At 50.5% G+C, this 16,570-nt stretch overlaps 1 protein-coding gene across 9 annotated transcripts in view; it reads right to left on the reverse strand.

Annotated features, from left to right (window-relative positions):
• The window catches only part of LIMCH1 (LIM and calponin homology domains 1), a 263,196-nt gene that overhangs the window by 5,767 nt on the left and 240,859 nt on the right, over nucleotides 1-16,570 (reverse strand). For 4 of the 9 annotated variants that reach the window (XM_069458297.1, XM_069458296.1, XM_069458302.1 and 1 more), the window contains 8 exons: nucleotides 13,964-14,044; nucleotides 11,048-11,140; nucleotides 10,078-10,182; nucleotides 9,051-9,181; nucleotides 7,083-7,204; nucleotides 6,198-6,321; nucleotides 2,607-2,715; nucleotides 82-184 (listed from right to left, as the gene is read on the reverse strand). In XM_069458297.1, coding sequence (XP_069314398.1) covers nucleotides 82-184; nucleotides 2,607-2,715; nucleotides 6,198-6,321; nucleotides 7,083-7,204; nucleotides 9,051-9,181; nucleotides 10,078-10,182; nucleotides 11,048-11,140; nucleotides 13,964-14,044 — 868 coding nt within the window. Of the gene's footprint in view, nucleotides 1-81; nucleotides 185-2,606; nucleotides 2,716-4,291; nucleotides 4,379-6,197; nucleotides 6,322-7,082; nucleotides 7,205-9,050; nucleotides 9,182-10,077; nucleotides 10,183-11,047; nucleotides 11,141-13,963; nucleotides 14,048-16,570 lie in introns of all 9 variants that reach the window. The other 5 variants (XM_069458295.1, XM_069458299.1, XM_069458298.1 and 2 more) reach the window with 3 other exon arrangements.

A 16,570-nucleotide genomic window follows, 5' to 3' on the forward strand; every position in this document is an offset into this window, starting at 1 on the left:
AATATCCGAATTCCTGCACGGGGTCCCCGGAAGATGCGTGCTCTCTCCCGCCCACCCGTCTCAAGACCCCCCAGTACTCACTCCGCGACCGCAGGTAGCAGTCGTTACAGTTGAGGAGACCGTTCCGGATCCTGACGTCCGTCCCGCTGACGGCGTCCCCCAGCTGTCCCTTGCAGATGCCGCACTGTGGGGTGAAGAGAGCGGGGGTTAAAGATGAGTAAGGAACTGTTTCTCTACAACGTGCAGTGCTGTCTACGTGACTAACACGACCCCCATCTCTACAAGCCCCACACTCGACGGATGAATTTGCACCGCAGGGCCCCCAGTCCGGTCGCCCGGCAGGAGCACTGCGCTGGAGCTAGGAACAGCCTAGGAACAGCCGCGGCTCGCGGACCTTCCGAGCGGCTGCTGGGCGACGGCGCCCCTCGTGCCCAAAGCCCGTCCCTAGCCCGTGTCAGACACGCGCCCGTGTCCACGTGCAGGGACGGCAGGTCTCCCCGGAGCATTTCGCCCCCACTCCTTGCATGCTAAAGAGAAGGACACTGGTTCGGAGAGGTTAGTTGGCGCGTTCAAAGGTCGTGAGGCTGCGGTTCAAAGGTCAGCGGTGTCAGGCCGGCTCCAAAGCCCATCGTCCCGACCTCTCTAATACACCGTGTCTTAGCTCAAGACAGAAGAGCAATTTTAAACAGACTAAACTCCACCGGCTTTAAACAGACACTTGGCCGACGAATTATCAATTGAAACTTGTTTATTGATCATCTTTAAAGGCTTTCCAGCCTTGCTTCGTTCTATGAGATCAGAATTGCTAGGAAATAGCCGTTCCGTTTAGTATTTGCACAGTGAAAGCAGCGGCACCCAGGGGGACAGGTCCACCGGGACTGGAGCCCCCTTCTGCGGAGACGGCCCCGGGGCAGAGGGACCGTGGGGTGGATCCACTCTGCTGTCGCCCCCGGGGGGACGGCAGTGCAGGGGGTCCAGCCAGCCTCTTGCGGAGGGATCGGGATCCACCCGATTCATGCTCTAGGGTCACCTGGGGCCCAGGGCGCCATCCCCCAGAGGAGGGTACAAGCTGCAGCCACATCCCAAGGGTGGGGACAAATCTATGAGGCACCTTAGAGCATCGGGCGGCCCCAGGAAGTGAGTGAGTGGAGAGAACAGAGGCCGTGACAGTCTCCTACCCCCCGAGAATCTGCAGCGGCTCTCTGCCACCTTGATTATTTCTAGCTCCGGTAAAGTTTCTGAGAACAGAATGCAGTGTCGAAACATATCCTGGCAGAACCATAAAATTTTTAGAAGTATATTCTTAGAGCCGCACAGCACTTCTAGACAATTTAGGACCTACATTATCCAGGTTAATTTTATTATACAACAAGAATATGTTCGCTTGCCCTGTGTGGAATGCTTCTCTCTATAAAATAAATAGAACTTAGGAAATTATGGTGTCATTCTAATATTTCTGACAAATGAAATCTAAAATAAATATTCACATTTATATATTGTCTGTTAAGTCTTGCTTTCAAGTGATCACTGGAATTATTAAATTGATCATTTGGGGACAACGTCCCTGTCTTTATCTCAGCTCAGAGGCAAAGTGGGAATTACTTTAAACCCACGCAAATTTGCTTTATAGCCAAGGAAGCTACTGACGAGAAATAGGGCTAAATGCAAAATTCAAGAAAGCATGTCTGGGTTCCATGGAGAAAGAAATGGCTCTTTTTCAGAGATAGGGGGTTTGGGTTCAAAGATGATATATTAATTTGAGGTGTGTCCATGAGTGGAAAAAAATGACAGAATATGCTGATATAGTCTAACTTATAGATTTTATAACAAATCAGGTACAACTGGTTAGCTCACCTACTTATGATCAGGAGATTTGGAACCAGAATCTAGGCTTTCTCATTTTCAGTTTATTCATTAATTCATTCACTAAAACTATTTATTGAATCTGCGGTGCCAGGTACAGAGGAAACAGCGGTGAGCAAGACAGACACAGTCCCTGCCCCGCGGAGTGTACAGTTCATTGGAGGAGATGACAATTAAACAATTCAGTAATGACTGATGAGGACCATGAAAGGACCTAGGAGGCAACTGACTTAGTCTGGGGAGCAGAGCAGCTTCTCAGAGGGAGAGATACTTGATCTGATCTCACAGACACGTTCATTCCGAGCATCTGGCTGTAACCATTTCATTGACAGAAAATTTCCCACTGGGTGAAAGACTCAACCCCCTTGACATTAAGTCACCAGAGTGTAAGAAGCAGCAAAGGCTATGATACTCCAAATAAATCCACATGGCCCTGCAGGGTTTGGAAGCATCATCGTTCTCCCAGTGTCTGAGTCTCAGCTTCCCGATAGAGTACACGCTCGTTGGGGACAAAAACTGTTTTGCAAAGACGAATCGCACAGGTCTGTTTTGCTGCTTCCAGCCCGACGTCCCAGAGGGAATTGGACGGGAGTTTCCTCCTGAAGGACGGACTCCGCCCACACCTCTGCACCAGCCGGGGAGGCCTCGCGAGGAGCAGCCTCCCGTCTCCAGTGTTTCCCAGCACAGAGCGGTGCCAAGAGCCACCACCAACTGTGCCGGCGGGGAGAGCGGTGAGTACGTACCCTGAAGCACTGGATGTGAAAGTAGAGACTGAGGGTCTCGATGATCATCGCCGCCCCTTTGCCCAGAGGGAGCCCACAGGAAGAACACGGCTTCTTCCCGCTGACAGACCTAGGTCCAAAAACATGCGCGATGATAAAAATGTCAGTTTAGAACACTTGGTCAAACACACAAACACGTAACCTCATGCAAACATGGAACTGTGGATTTTTAAGATGTTTATATCATGAATGAAATGAGAATTGCCACACTGACAATGAACAGGAAATTAAGCGTTAGAAATAAATGACAAACAATTGCTACACTGAATACAATAGGCCTCCACTGTGGTGTTGAATCTAGGGGGGGTGTGTGTGTGTGTGTGTGTGTATTTACGTTATTTATTCCAAGAAGTTTATGTTGTAGCCTATTCAAATTTCATGGAATGATTCAATACATTTATCATATATTTTCCTAAGTTCTAAACGATAATCAAGCTTAGCTTTGCTAAGGTGTCAATGTTGCTTTAAAATTTTCCATAATTGGTTCATTAGCCTACTAGGGCATTCTTTTTTACTTAGTAAGGAAAAAAAAAAACAAAACATTTTTACTTAAAAATAGAGTCAACCGTGATACAGCAGAACCAGTACCAGGCAGAGGGCCCTGAGCTAAGAGATCGGATCTCTGCTGTGTCACCAGCCTGTGATCCGGGGTGATGAAGGCTCTTTGGGTTCCCTTTGACCTCTCACATGGGGAGTTTGGACTAGATGATCTCCGCTACCCCTTCCAGCGCAAACGTTCTGGGGTCTACAAGGTGGACACCTGCCCCTCAGGGCAGGCCTGTGTCGCCCCATCTCTGCACCCCGGCAGCCGCCGTGCCGCAGCCACCAGTGGGCCAGCACCAAACCGGCAGCCCAACACCGGGTCAGCAACCCACGTGACCCAGACGCCTGTCGTCTGAGGGCGTTTTCATACGACTAAGATGGTCACGTCGCAATGACGCTCACTGTTTGAAAAGCTCTCAGACTGCACAAGAAATTTAAAAAATATGCAATCTCATTTGAAAGCCAACAGGGCACAGAGGGACAGAGGAAACAGAAAGGAAGACGGTAGAAAGAGGAAGAGTTGCCCTAATCAAACCCTATTTGTTAGGATTTCCCTCTTAGCCAGCAGTTAAATGAAATTTCTACAACAGCAGAGAAAACTGCTGTGTGCTCAGTAATTTGTCTCCAGTGAATGGACATTCAGGCAGCTCTTAAGAATATGACAGGGCCCAATCAATGTCCAGCAGCAACGGTCGGGCAGCCGGAGTGGGTCACGAGACACGGATGGAGTTTCCTTGCTCAGCCTCTGCCTGGTTCTCGGTCAGAGCCTCAAGCGGGTCCTGCCTGGGGGTGCCGAGCCGAGCTCTTGGAGGGGAGGCGCCGGCTTTGGAGCCCAGCAGCCGTCTGCCAGGCCCGTTATTGGACTGCAGTGTCCACACCATGTGACTACAGCCCCGTGGCCACAGCTGCCAACGGCCCGCGCCCGCTGTCTCTCCCGCGGCTGATCAGTCTGCAGGGAGATGGGACGTCCCCTCCCTCCTGCCTGCGTGTGCGGGGAGAGGAGGATGGCAAGTCCCTCACGGTCACCAGGCAAGCGCTGATCAGTCTAAATGACGCGTGGTGAGCTCTGGTCGCAGCAAAGCGGCCTCGGGGGGCTCGCTGACCTCTGGTACCTGTTTGGCGACTGGCCGGGAGGGGTTGGAGAGCACGGGGACAAGGGCCCGGCCTGGAAGTTCTCTCGGGGGCTTTTCCTGAAACACAGTGAAGGAGCCAGAAATTACGACAAGCGAAGAGAAGCCCAACTCCACAAGAAAAGACATTTCAGATAAGAAAAAACAATCCTTCCTTGACAACCAAATCAAAGCCCACAGGGTCTCCCAGTGGTGATTTTTTTTTTTAAAGAACAAAAATAGCAATAATGTCTCCAAGGATTATACATGCACTGGCTGCATAAAATCGACGCCAGCCTGGCATGCGAGCACCGCTGAACAGAAGAGGCGGAATATTTTCCTAACTGACAGAGCCCAGGAATGAAGGGCAGAGCCTAAAGGAGGGATTTGCAGTGAGGCGGTTTCCACCCTGATCAGCACCTTCAGCGGGACGCGTGTGACGGAGGGTGGAGTCCAGAACACGTGACGGCCGCTGTGTGCCGGGCATCGCCAGCTCAGAACGGTCCCAGCCAGGGGCCGGCAGAACGCTGTGCGCCCGCCCCGCCTGTGCTTAAGCTGTCGGCTCTGGGCTTTGGCGTTTAAAAGTTAATTTCATTTGTAAAGGACGGGGCAGAACACAGAAAAGAGCAAGAAAAACACCAAGACAGACGTGGGCAGAGCGTGAGCCCATCTGTCTTCTCATTGCTTTCGCGTCACCCCCCGAGCCGCCGCCCGTCCCAACCTCCCTCCTCGGGCAGAGCTTCGCTTCTCCAAAATATCCCATTTTTATGGAACAGCCTAAAGTACTATAACGCCTGCAAAAAGGTTGAAATCCATTGCAATAATCCGTAACAACAATGATTCCCTTTATGTGATTTTAGCTTGCGTGGATTCCGAGTGTCGTACAGACATACAGAAATGAAACTGGGGAGACAGGAGAGAAAAAGGGCCGGTGGTTCAAACACCGCACTGGGGAGAAGGCAAATGCAACAATAAGGTAAAAATGGATATTTTTCTTTTACAAAACAAGTTAAAATCATCGTGATCACTTACAATATGCAGTACTTGTTATACTATTAGCCAGGCATGAAACCCTAAGAGGTAGGCACCATTATTATTCCCAATTTATAGATGAGAAAACCGAGGCAGAGAAAGACTCAGTAATTGGCTTGAAATCCAGGTGGAATGATCGGTTACAACGTCAGGAATGTCTCTGTGCTGACAAGGAACCTCTGGCTCAGACATGATCTTACTGCGACACTGTGTGCTCATTCTGAATTCCTCAACCACTTAACCAGTCAAACATTTTGGGTAAGTCATTTAACTTCCCCGCCCCTTTATTTCCTTATCTGTAAAATGGGAAGAACAACCTCATAAAGTCGTTGGGAGGGTTCAGTGAGTTAACGTATGAAAAGAACAGGAACGACATACATGTAAACCGTTCGAATAGTGCCTGTTATGTTGAAGTGGTTAAAAAATGACAGAAACTATTATTATTGCAAAAAATGTATTCTTACCAAATTAGACTATAACCTAGTGGAGCTACCTTAATTGGAGAGCATAAGAGAGAAAATGATAATTTTTTTCCTTGGAAGAACATTTGCCTACACTCTGAGACAATTTAACTCCCTTAAAGAAATTACTAATCCAACAGGCCTGCAAATTCCTTCCAATGTTTAGATTTGTGGGTTAAACACATAACTTTGTCTCTTACAAATCAATGCGTTCACAGTGACTATTTACTTGCCAGGAAGACTGCCCCAAACTTCCAGAGACATCCGTTACCTTGTCCGTGAGATTCAACAGAGAGAAAACACAACATGCTGCTGACATGTCGCTCTCACACACCTCTGCATTTTTTTTCCAAGTCAGTAAATTAAAAGAAAAGAATCCCACACCCGTCTTATTTGGGGCTACTCACTTCCGCCTTTCGCTGGGGGACTCAATCTGATGGTTGACGCTCTTGTCCAGCGGGAGGGATTTTGGCTTCATATCGGCTGCTGCGAGCGTGGCTGGGTTTGACACCTGCTGATTCTGGGGTGGATCTGAGCCAAGTAAAACACACAGGCTTAGTGCACCGTAAAGTCATCTCGGGGCCTAGCGAGTCACCTTTCTTAAAGCGCGGATGCCTGCTGAGGTCTCTGAGTCGCTGCCCTGAATTAGTTCTGGAAACAAAGGAGATCGGGAACCAGACCCTTTGGCCTCACTGACTTCTGATGTACTAATATCATAACAAGACGTTACAGCACTGACTTCCTGCACACAGAAAGCAAAGGGTCAACGTTTGCGGTTCAGTGATCTCGAGAGGATCCTGAAGGCCCCCGGCAGGTGGAACTTGACCTTTTGGTGAGAGACACACTTGAACTTAGCTGTGGGGAGCCCGGGATGGGGGGACACGGGTGGGAATGAGGGGGAAAAGGCAGCGGGAGCTGATGGGACCCTCCCAACCTTCCGGCCCCCGAGTCCCAGCCCGGCTTTATGGGTTCTGCTCTCCCACGAGCGTTTCATGGGGAGATTACGTCCGGTGGCGAAACTGGAAAATTTGAGGAAGTCTCAAAATGCACTGCCTATGAAGGTCAAAGGTTTTCTGTAAAGTTATCTTTTTTTGTTTAGGTGCTAATACCTGCTCAGGTCTCCCCGGATCCCCTGAGTTTACGGAGTCTGGGCCCCTGGCCCGTCTTTAGCACGAGCCGGGAGTCCAGCCCCCTGGGAGAGACGCCTTGGCAAGCAGGGGTCACATCTGGCTGGATAACTCGGGGGTCTTAACGGCGATTTCAACGCCGAGGCTGGTCCCCTCCGCTCTTACCCTGAGCTGGCTGGGGGTTCGGCCCACGGGGCGGGGTCCCAGCCTCCGCGTCCACCTGAGGCTCCTGGTGGCTTCCTTGTGACACGCGGTTCTCAGAAGGAGCCAGGGCCCCCTGAGTGAGGCTGTTACAAAAAAGAAATATATTTCAGAACAGAGACAAAAGCAACTGAATTGAACTTACTGGTCCTATCCCTTAGGGCAGGGAAGTGCCAATTACAATATAAAAAAAGGCACAGGACTAATGAAATGTTTATTTATTCTCATTTTAAACTAGATTTGAAATGGACTTAAAATGAGAACGTACTACACATTTTTATTATCCATCGATTTAACAACCGCAACAAACTGTCATTCTGATGACCACCCTGTCCACAAAGCTCTGCATCCTAATAATTTCAGGGATGCCCGAGCTGACTGGAACCTCCCGGATTTTCACGGGAGAGGACCTATGATAGAAATCATGTGGGCCACACAGGACCTTTGCCGTCCACGGTCGTTCACTGGCCTTTCAGTGGCTCCTGTGTGTGAGGAGAGACGGAGGAGACCAAAGGGAGATGTCTGGGGACAGCAGGGACACCGTCTGGAGGACCAGCCAAAGTGCACGTGAAATGCTTCTCGGCATCACTCAATTCTTCCTGACCCGTGTTTCCATTTCATAGAGCTGGAAAGTCCCTGTACACAGTGTGAACTGGAAACACATGTGTTCGTTCACGGGCTCTGTGGTCTCTGGACACGGCCGTGAGCTCCCGTAGCTGACGATTCCCCCGTCACTAGCTGATGAGCAGAGGAGGATTCCCAGAGCAGAACCTCACCAGGGGAGCCCAGCGCCCAGCCAGCCTTTCAGACGGGTCAGTCTTTGAAGATGACACTCGGACAGCTTCCGTGTCTCCCGGTCCCCGTGGGGTCTGTGTGCGTGTGCACACGCTTGCACCCTCGCCAATGCCGACCTGGCATCTCAGCGCCCCGGAGGCAAACATCTGTCCCACAAGAACACGCCATGGCAGAGCACGGCCAGCCTCCCGGGCCGTCTGCAGGTCCCTTCTAGGCCGGGCGTTGGTGGCATCGATAGCCCCCTGCAGGTCTGCTCCGTCTGAGTTAGTGCCGAGAGCTCCGGGGGTCTCCAGCTCTCCTTCTCTCATCTCCCACGGAACATGCCGGAGCCCACAGGCGGGGCGATTACCCACAGCCGATTCATTAATTGGCTATCCTTTATATCTGCAGTCCCCAACCCCGGCTGTGGCCTGGGCTGCCCAGCGGGAGGTAAGCGGCGGCCGGAGAGCCCCGTCTGTGGTCACAGCCGCTCCCAGCGCTCATGTCACCGCCCGAGCTCCGCCGCCCGTCACGCCAGCAGCCATTAGATTCTGCGCATGGTGAGCTGCGTGACTACTCCATTACATGTTACAGTGTGATGATAACAGAAATAAAGCGCACAATAAATGTCATGTGCTTGAATCGTCCCCAAACCATCACCTTCCTCCCCACCCCGGTTCGTGGAAAAACTATCATCCACGAAACTGGTCCCTGGTGCCAAAAAGGCTGGGGGTGGCTGCCTTATATAACATCTCCAGAGTAAAGGTGGCTTCTCGTATCTCCGGGGACACAAACGGCCAAGTTCACGGCACCCAGGGCCTCACTTCAGCCTCTCATCCCCCCAGTCTCAGCCCCCGTCTCGAGAGAGGAACATTTCCGTTTGGGGCTTTGGATTGACAGCACACTCTTCTGATGATCAATATCGTCTCCCCTTACTTGAAAACGGTTTCGCCTATTTAAAAATAAGGCTCTTGGTATTCAAGAGCACGAGGACACTGACTTCAGCACCATTACAGCCTGTCCAGGCGCTGCGTAATGCATTACCGGAACGATCCTCTCAAAGCCGCACGTCATCTGCATCAGCAATGGGCCCTGCCCGGGAGCGGAGGGGCGGAGCCCAGCTCTGCACCTTCCCAGGGGCCTGGGACCAGCTCATACCTGCCCTCCCCCGCCAGCGGGTCGCTGTCCCTGGGCTCCAGCAGGAAGTCGTCATCGTCATCCTCCTGCAGTGGTTTCTTCTGTCTTTTCTCTTGTTTTCCATCTTGACAGTTTTCCAAGTCCTTCTTATTCTAAGGGGAAAAACAAGGATAAGCTTAAATGTAAATTTTAAACATTCTGTATAACCTTTATCCCTGGCTGTAGGGTATTTTGAAGGATTTTTCGATCCCATTGCCTGCAATTTAAAGAATAGTTGTCCAAATTAACCGAATGGCAACGGACTTCCAACTATTTGGAATAGATGCATAATCTGGACTTATCTCAAAAGTTATTATAAAAGGGGATCGGTTAGAAAACCCCCCCTTTCAAAATAAAACAAAGTCACAGGCTGCTCATTCCAGGACCGATGTTTCCTAGCACCCCCGGTTTTGTTACTTTACGCAGACTGTGGACTGTCTGGGTCTTCGAATGACTCATCCAGGACCCCACAGCCTTATTTGGGGGATGTCACGGCAGACCAGCCTTCGTAGACTCTCTCCAGTCCTCAAAGACACATACAAATTCCTTGTGGCATTTTTGGGGCTAGAAGCAACTTTTGCGGAGGCTGGTGGAGAGCACGTTGCCGGCATCTCAGCCGCGGCCACACGGTGCAAAGGGACGTCCGGTCCGGCAGAGGAACAAACGGCTGCCGAGCGAACCAATGATCTGGGAACGGGGCAGCGAGGACGTCCCAGCACGTGGCTTCACTCGCTGAGACCCTGCCGCCGGGTGTGGAGGGACGTGTGACAGCCTGCTGGGCAGGTCTGGCCGGGGGGACGGCTTTGCTGACCCTCAGGGCCACGGCAGTGACAGTGTGAGGGGGTACAATGGCCAGGTGGCAGGTGGCGTGTGACATGACACATTCTCTAGGGAAATGGCCAGTCCCGGATTTAAAGTATTGGGTAAGACAGGAAAACCTGCCCTTGTGGTTTTGTGCTTCTATTCAGGTTTATTTATTCCAAAAATTGCTTTTAATTGATGGCCTCACCGTTGCCCCACTGCTGTCGGCCACAGAGGAGGACGAGGACAGCTGGTCTGCAGAGCTCGAAGTCACGGTGAAGGGAACCACAGTGTCCTCAATTATCTTACGCTCCTAAGGGGAAGGGCAAGAACCAATGGAAGGGGGAGAAACCAAAAGTCATATTTGTCAAGAGGAAAATGTCATCAAGGAACATTAGGGAACAAACAGAATACAAGCAAATGAGCGGGACATAAAAAAAAAAAGTCTTATTTTCCAAAAGCATGCAAGTCATGGAACACTCTCCACGGGCCATAATTTAGAAATTAGCATTTAATTTGGAAAAACAAAGTCTTTGCAAATTAATCAGCTAGGAGGATGCAAGAAGCCCAATTAGAAACGCCATTAGGAATCTGATTATGCACAAAAATTACTGTTGAAGATAAAATTCACAACAATATTAGTCATGAACAAATTTTAGATAATAGACATAAAATGTGGCCCCCTTAAAATGCTCTAATGTGCTCTGGTTTGTTTATTTAAAAAAAACAACATGAACCAAAACACATTTCCCTTCCCCTTCAAATCTCCTTAGTACCATATAGTAGTGAATACAGGGGTGAGGGTATGTCCGTTCAGCCTCAGTATCAAAATTATTCTGATAAAATTGATTCACTATTACCAGACAGCACACAAACACACAAATGAATGAACTGGTTCCCTCTAAGATAAATCAGGAATTCGATTCACCGACTAGAGAACAGATACAATTGTTTCACCTCCCCTGAAAGTGGCTCAGCTCGCCCTTACCACACGCTGGCTTTTGGGGGGAACTGTGGTCTTTTAGGGCCTGTGAGGACGGTTATAAGGGGGTCGATGGGACCCTGCCATGGGTGCAGGGACCGACACAGCCGTGCACGCACAGGCCGAGGACACAGCGGGCGCTGACGGACTTGGAGGAGCTGGGACAAGGTCAGACTCCTGCCGGGGAATCTCCTACCTCCTCATAGTATCTGCGTTCTTCCTCTTCCACCTCCTTTTGGGCCTTTTCCCACTCTTCTTTCAGCTTGTCCTGCTCCTTCTGGTATCTCTCCTGTCACGGAATTTCCACAGATGGTTCTGAACTGACCAAGGCACACATCCCTGGGCCTTGTCTCCCCCTCCAAACCACCACGCACAATGTGTGTTGCAACATTATCTTCCTGTTGTGACATCCTGGCTCTGACGGATTGGCACAGTGAAGGGGTGCTATGCTGCGGTACTCACACACCGTAGGAACACTGGAGAGCAGATTTCCTGCTGCTTGTGTTGTGTAGACTCGTTCTTTAGATATATGGGTAGGAATTTGCTTATGGAAAGAGAGAATATAGACAGGCGGAAAGCCTCCAAGATCTTCCTTCCCTTGGGTTTTGCCCTAGGGAGGCTAAACCGATAGTTTGCTTTTGTAATACCAGACCCTGCAGAGTTGGGTTTTGCCAATCCTCTAATAGAAACATGTGTTGCCAGCAGAGTCTAACAAAAGATGAAACACCTTGCGGGTTTACAAGGCAGACGATGCAGAAAGGTCCCAAGTAGCCAAGGTGATAATTAGCTGAGCAGCTCAATCATTCTTTGCTTGGAGCTGAGCTACCAAAATGGAGGCTCCCTAGCTCGATGGAACCTCTGAATCAAGAGCAGTTTTCAACCGCATTCAATATTCTAATGGATGCTTCGATTTCAGAACTACTATTCTTGTTTTCAGAAACAATGCAACACTAGCCACCGCTTCTGGGGGCGGAAATAAAATACTGTGAATAAAAATAGCTGGAGGCCCTGACAGCTGACTAGAAGGAATAAATAAACGGAGATTAAAACTAATGTTTCCAATAAGAACATTTGGCAGTGGCATCCCGACGTGGCCGACGGAAGCACCACTGCCGTGTGCCGCGCGCGCGCACACACGTACACGTACACGCACACACGTACACACATGTACACGCACACACGTACACACACACATACACACACGTACACACACACGCACACACACACGCACACACACACGTACACGCACACACACGTACACACACACGTACACACACACACACACGCAGATATTTTAGGCTGATTATTGTCAATCCTCCTTCGTGGCTGAAGCAAGCCTGTGCCTCCGTCTTCCAGAGGGACAGCACCGAGCTTCCCTCCAGGTGTCACCTGGTGCGTTATCACCTTAGGAGCAAAAGGGACTTTATTGGCATTGCCCGGAGCCTGGTGCTCTTAACTCTCTGGCCGGCTCCTCGCTGGCCGACCCACGGCAGGTCCTTCACGCCAGCTGAAAGTTTTTTTTTTTTATCAAAACTGAACATTACAAAGCTCTAGAGAAGGACTTCAGGGTCCTTTTCAGAATAGAGGAAACAGACCCTGAAACTATAGAAAAGCCAAAAAACAAGCAAACCTTCTTAGGCTTATTGGTTCTGGGAGCTCATACTACACGCCCCCCTCACCAGGAGGATGCGCTGATAACGCCAGGAGGGAGAGACGCAGCACGTCTGCAACACGCACGCACACGCACACGCACATATGCACACGCTTCACCCACAAACACCGTGGCCCGCACCACGATGCCACACACACCGGGAGACAATTCGGCGAGACAGGAGCGATACGTCTGCCTGGCGCCTGCATCTTAGCCACGGCCACTGCCCGGTGTCACGGACCCAGCGCTATCTGTGACGGGAAGCGCATCTGCCCACCTTCTTCAGCCTGTGGAATCTCTGACTCTCGGCTGTCCACTGTTTAGCTGGGGACGAGCACCCGGTTTCCAAGGGAATAGCAGAGGATCGGGGCTGCTGAGGTCTCCCAATGCACCTCAAGTCCCAACAGCCCTGGACCTTGATGGATCGGGCTCCTCCTAACGTTCTGGCATTAAAGGTCTGATCCTCTGCAGTTTTCACAGCAGCCAAATTTAACCGCCAGAGATAAAGCTACACTATAATCTGCTTCTACTACCTAAACCGTCCCTCACCCCAGCCCTGGGAATGAAGCCGAAAGGATTCAAACAAAAAAAAAAAAAGAAAAAAAGAAAAAGTAAGTAAAACAAGCTTGCATTAAGCATTGTTTTCTACACAGCAGCAGAGAGCTATCAAAATTAATGAGATTTTAGCATCCTTTTCCTCTGTGACTGTTTTGTAAAATCAGCGCTGCTGGGATGGGAAGGAGCACGGCTGGGATTGGAATCTGGGCTCAGCCTCTGCTGGCCGCGTCACCTCGGGCAATGACTCTAACTTCCGCGAGCCTCAGTTTCTTCCACTGCAAATGGGGCCAATGAGACATCCTCTGCAGGTTTGTCGGAGGATCAAATGAGCTAAAATAGGCCAAGCACCAACCACAGATCCTGGCTCACCCCGAGTCCTCAGCAGGGGTTAGTTTCTGAGGTTACCGGGTTACCTTCGGAAGCTCTGTTAATCCGTAAGACTGGCAGGAAGCAAGTAGGAGTAGACAAGTTTACTACGAGAATTTTTCTAGGATTGATAATTAGCTGCTTTTACTAAAAACTGGAGCAAACATTTCTACTTAAGGAGTTAGACGGAGGCCAAACTTTACTTCCCACGTAGCTATCAAATGGCTTTTTGACACTCCAGTCCCGCTGCTACTCGGACTGGAGAGGGACTGGCCACGAAGGAGGTGACAAATGGATGCTTTGGATTTTTTTAACCTATTAATATGAATGTTTTTTCCTAATGTTCATCCTTGCAGCCCTTGGCAGGAAGAACGAGGTACGAGGCACTGTGCTGTACGGACACAGAGTGAGCCGGCTTGGACTCACCAGCTCCGGAGGAGAATCTGATTCCGTCCGCTGTCTGTGCTAAGAATCTAATGCGACAGAAATTGAGAGCATCGTCTCAGAGAAGGGGGGGGGGGAGCAAAGCCGCCTCACCTGGAGCAGACGCTCCTGCTCCTGCTGCCATCTCTCCTGCCTCCTGCGCTCCTCTTCCGGGTCCCACGCCCAGAACTTAAACTGCTTAGGAAAAAAAAAAAAAACACGATCAGAACTGAGCCACGTCCTCAAGGACAGTCCAGGCAAGAGAGGACAATCGGCCTCTGGCCTGGCACCCGCATTAACACACAGACGGAGGAGACTTCGCTATCTAAGTGTCCTCTTTGGTGGCATTTTTAAATCTTAGTCCCTCTTTGGTTTACTTCCACGATGCTGGTGTGGGTCTGTGAACCTTCTGAAGCCAATGGAAACAGGAGGTGATTAGCCACGGGCAGGGGACAGCTTTGCTTCATTCCTCTTAGAAGTGATTCCTTTGTTTCTATTAATTAATTTATTTGTTTGTTTGTTTGTTTTTGAGACAGAGTCTCACTCTGTTTCCTGGGCTAGAGTGCCGTGGCGCCAGCCTAGCTCACAGCAACCTCAAACTCCTGGGCTCAAGCGATCCTCCTGCCTCAGCCTCCCGAGTAGCTGGGAGCCACCATGCCCGGTTAATTTTTTTTCTAATTTTTTGTAGAGATAGGGTCTTGCTCTCGCTTAGGCTGGTCTTGGACTCCTGGCCTCAAGCGATCCTCCCGCCTTGGCCTCCCAGAGTGCCAGGATTGCAGATGTGAGCCACCGCGCCCGGCCTCTATCGGAGTGTAATAAGTTGGCTCCACCTGGTATTTTCCTAGAACTTGAAGGCCCAGTTTAAATGTTCAGAACCTCACTCAGGGGCATGGCCCTTTGTCTTTTGAAGGAAAAGGGGGTGTTTGTGTGAGTAACAGCCACCTGGAGACCAGTGAGGAAAGTCCAACAGTAGGAAAATTAGAGAAGCAATTAGGAATTATCTAATTTCCAGATTTCACTGGGAGGTAATCTCAGGAATAAGTCAAGCAAGGAGTAGGCACTTAGGAGGAGGAAGCGTGGTAGATGGATTGAGCACAGAAAATACAGAATCTGTGTTAAAAGGCAAGAGGGGAAAACAACGGGTATTTAAGAGGACGATACCGGCATGATAAGCGAGAGGGGAAGCAGTGGTCTGGTCCCTCCGTTGGCGACTGCCTGCTGAGCACCTGCTGTGGGTCAGGGTCACATGTGGACCCAGTAGGGAGAGTCCTGCCCTTGCGCCACTGAGAGTGGCGGCCGGGGGCCAGTATCTAAATCATCGCCAGAGGACAGTGTGACAACTGTCATAACAGGCTGCTGCAGAAGGGCAGGACGGAGAGCACTCAGTCCACTCTGCTCTACGACTCCTCCGCCTACAGGGCTGTGTCTCCCTCTGGCCTGGGGGTCCTCAGGGGCAGGGAAGGACCCCTCGCCCCCCTCAAGTATCCCGTGCGTTTTTTGGTGCTCAGTAAATGTCTGCCGAACACATGAATGGAGTCGCTTCACACTGGGTAGCGCATCCCCTGACATCACAGCCCCCCTCTCAGGCCAGCCTCGGGCTCCCCGAGTGCGAATGCAAACAGCCGGCGTCCACTGAGGCCAGCACAACCTAATGCTCGTTTCCTCTTCCAACCTCACTGGCTTTCAAGCTTCTTTTACTTTTCCGTTCTATGAAGAGCCATTTACTATCAACACAACATCAAATTTGGATGGGCATTTTAAGAGAATTTACTTAGGTGGGTCTGTGATTTGTTTCTTTTTTGTTCTATTTTCCATAAACCAGAAGTGAGAATGCATCTCTTTGGGGTGCCCCCCATCCTCTCCTCCCCTCTCCAGGGGGCACGAGAAGGATCTTCCAAGTGCAATTGAACATGGAAACCTACAGGCCACGCTCTACTCCTGAGATCTGTGCCACGAACGCGGCTTTGCGACAGTCCTGGGTTCTCACCCGCTGTGAAGGGACCCAGTTGCCCGGGAAACTCAGCCCTCCCAGTACTGGCTTGGGACTGAGCCTCCACAGTGGTCCCTGCATCCAGAAATTGGCTGGGGACATCGAGGGTGACGTGACAAGTGACGGCCCCTTCGCCATTGGGTACAGGCACTTAGAGCTCCCAGAGTAGGCCAATTTACCTGCAGGTAAGCATTGGTGTTGGCTCTGGGGGCCTCTGGGATTAGCTGTCGGGAGGGAGGATTCGCTGACGTATCAGGCCCTGCGCTAGGGGCGTCTGTGTAATTATTACAATTAAGGCTCACAACAACCTCAAAAGAGAAGCATTCTTATCTCCTTGTACAATCAAGGACGATGACATTCAGGGAAATTATATATGTACGGCTCCCTCAGGGCCATACGCCCAGTAAATGTGGAATCAAAGGCAGGACAGTGATCGTGAGGCTGAGCCCAGGTGGCTCCAGGGCCACCGAGGAAGTCTCGGATCTGAGGGGCGTTTCCGAGGTGAGCGAGGACGACAGGCTTTGGAAACACCAGTTCACAGAGTTCAGATGTGAGCCAGCAGCAAGAAATTTCCACAGGATAATGTGTCTGATTGTAATTAACAAGTGCTTTCTTATTTCATTGAAATATAAATCAGACAATGACATGTGCAGTTAATGTCATGCAAGATATGATTGTGAGAAGGGAAGAAACAAACGCAGCTTGGGCCTCCCTGAGAGCCTGGGCCGGGC

Source organism: Eulemur rufifrons, chromosome 24, assembly GCF_041146395.1.
Source record: "Eulemur rufifrons isolate Redbay chromosome 24, OSU_ERuf_1, whole genome shotgun sequence".
Lineage (NCBI taxonomy): Eukaryota > Metazoa > Chordata > Mammalia > Primates > Lemuridae > Eulemur > Eulemur rufifrons.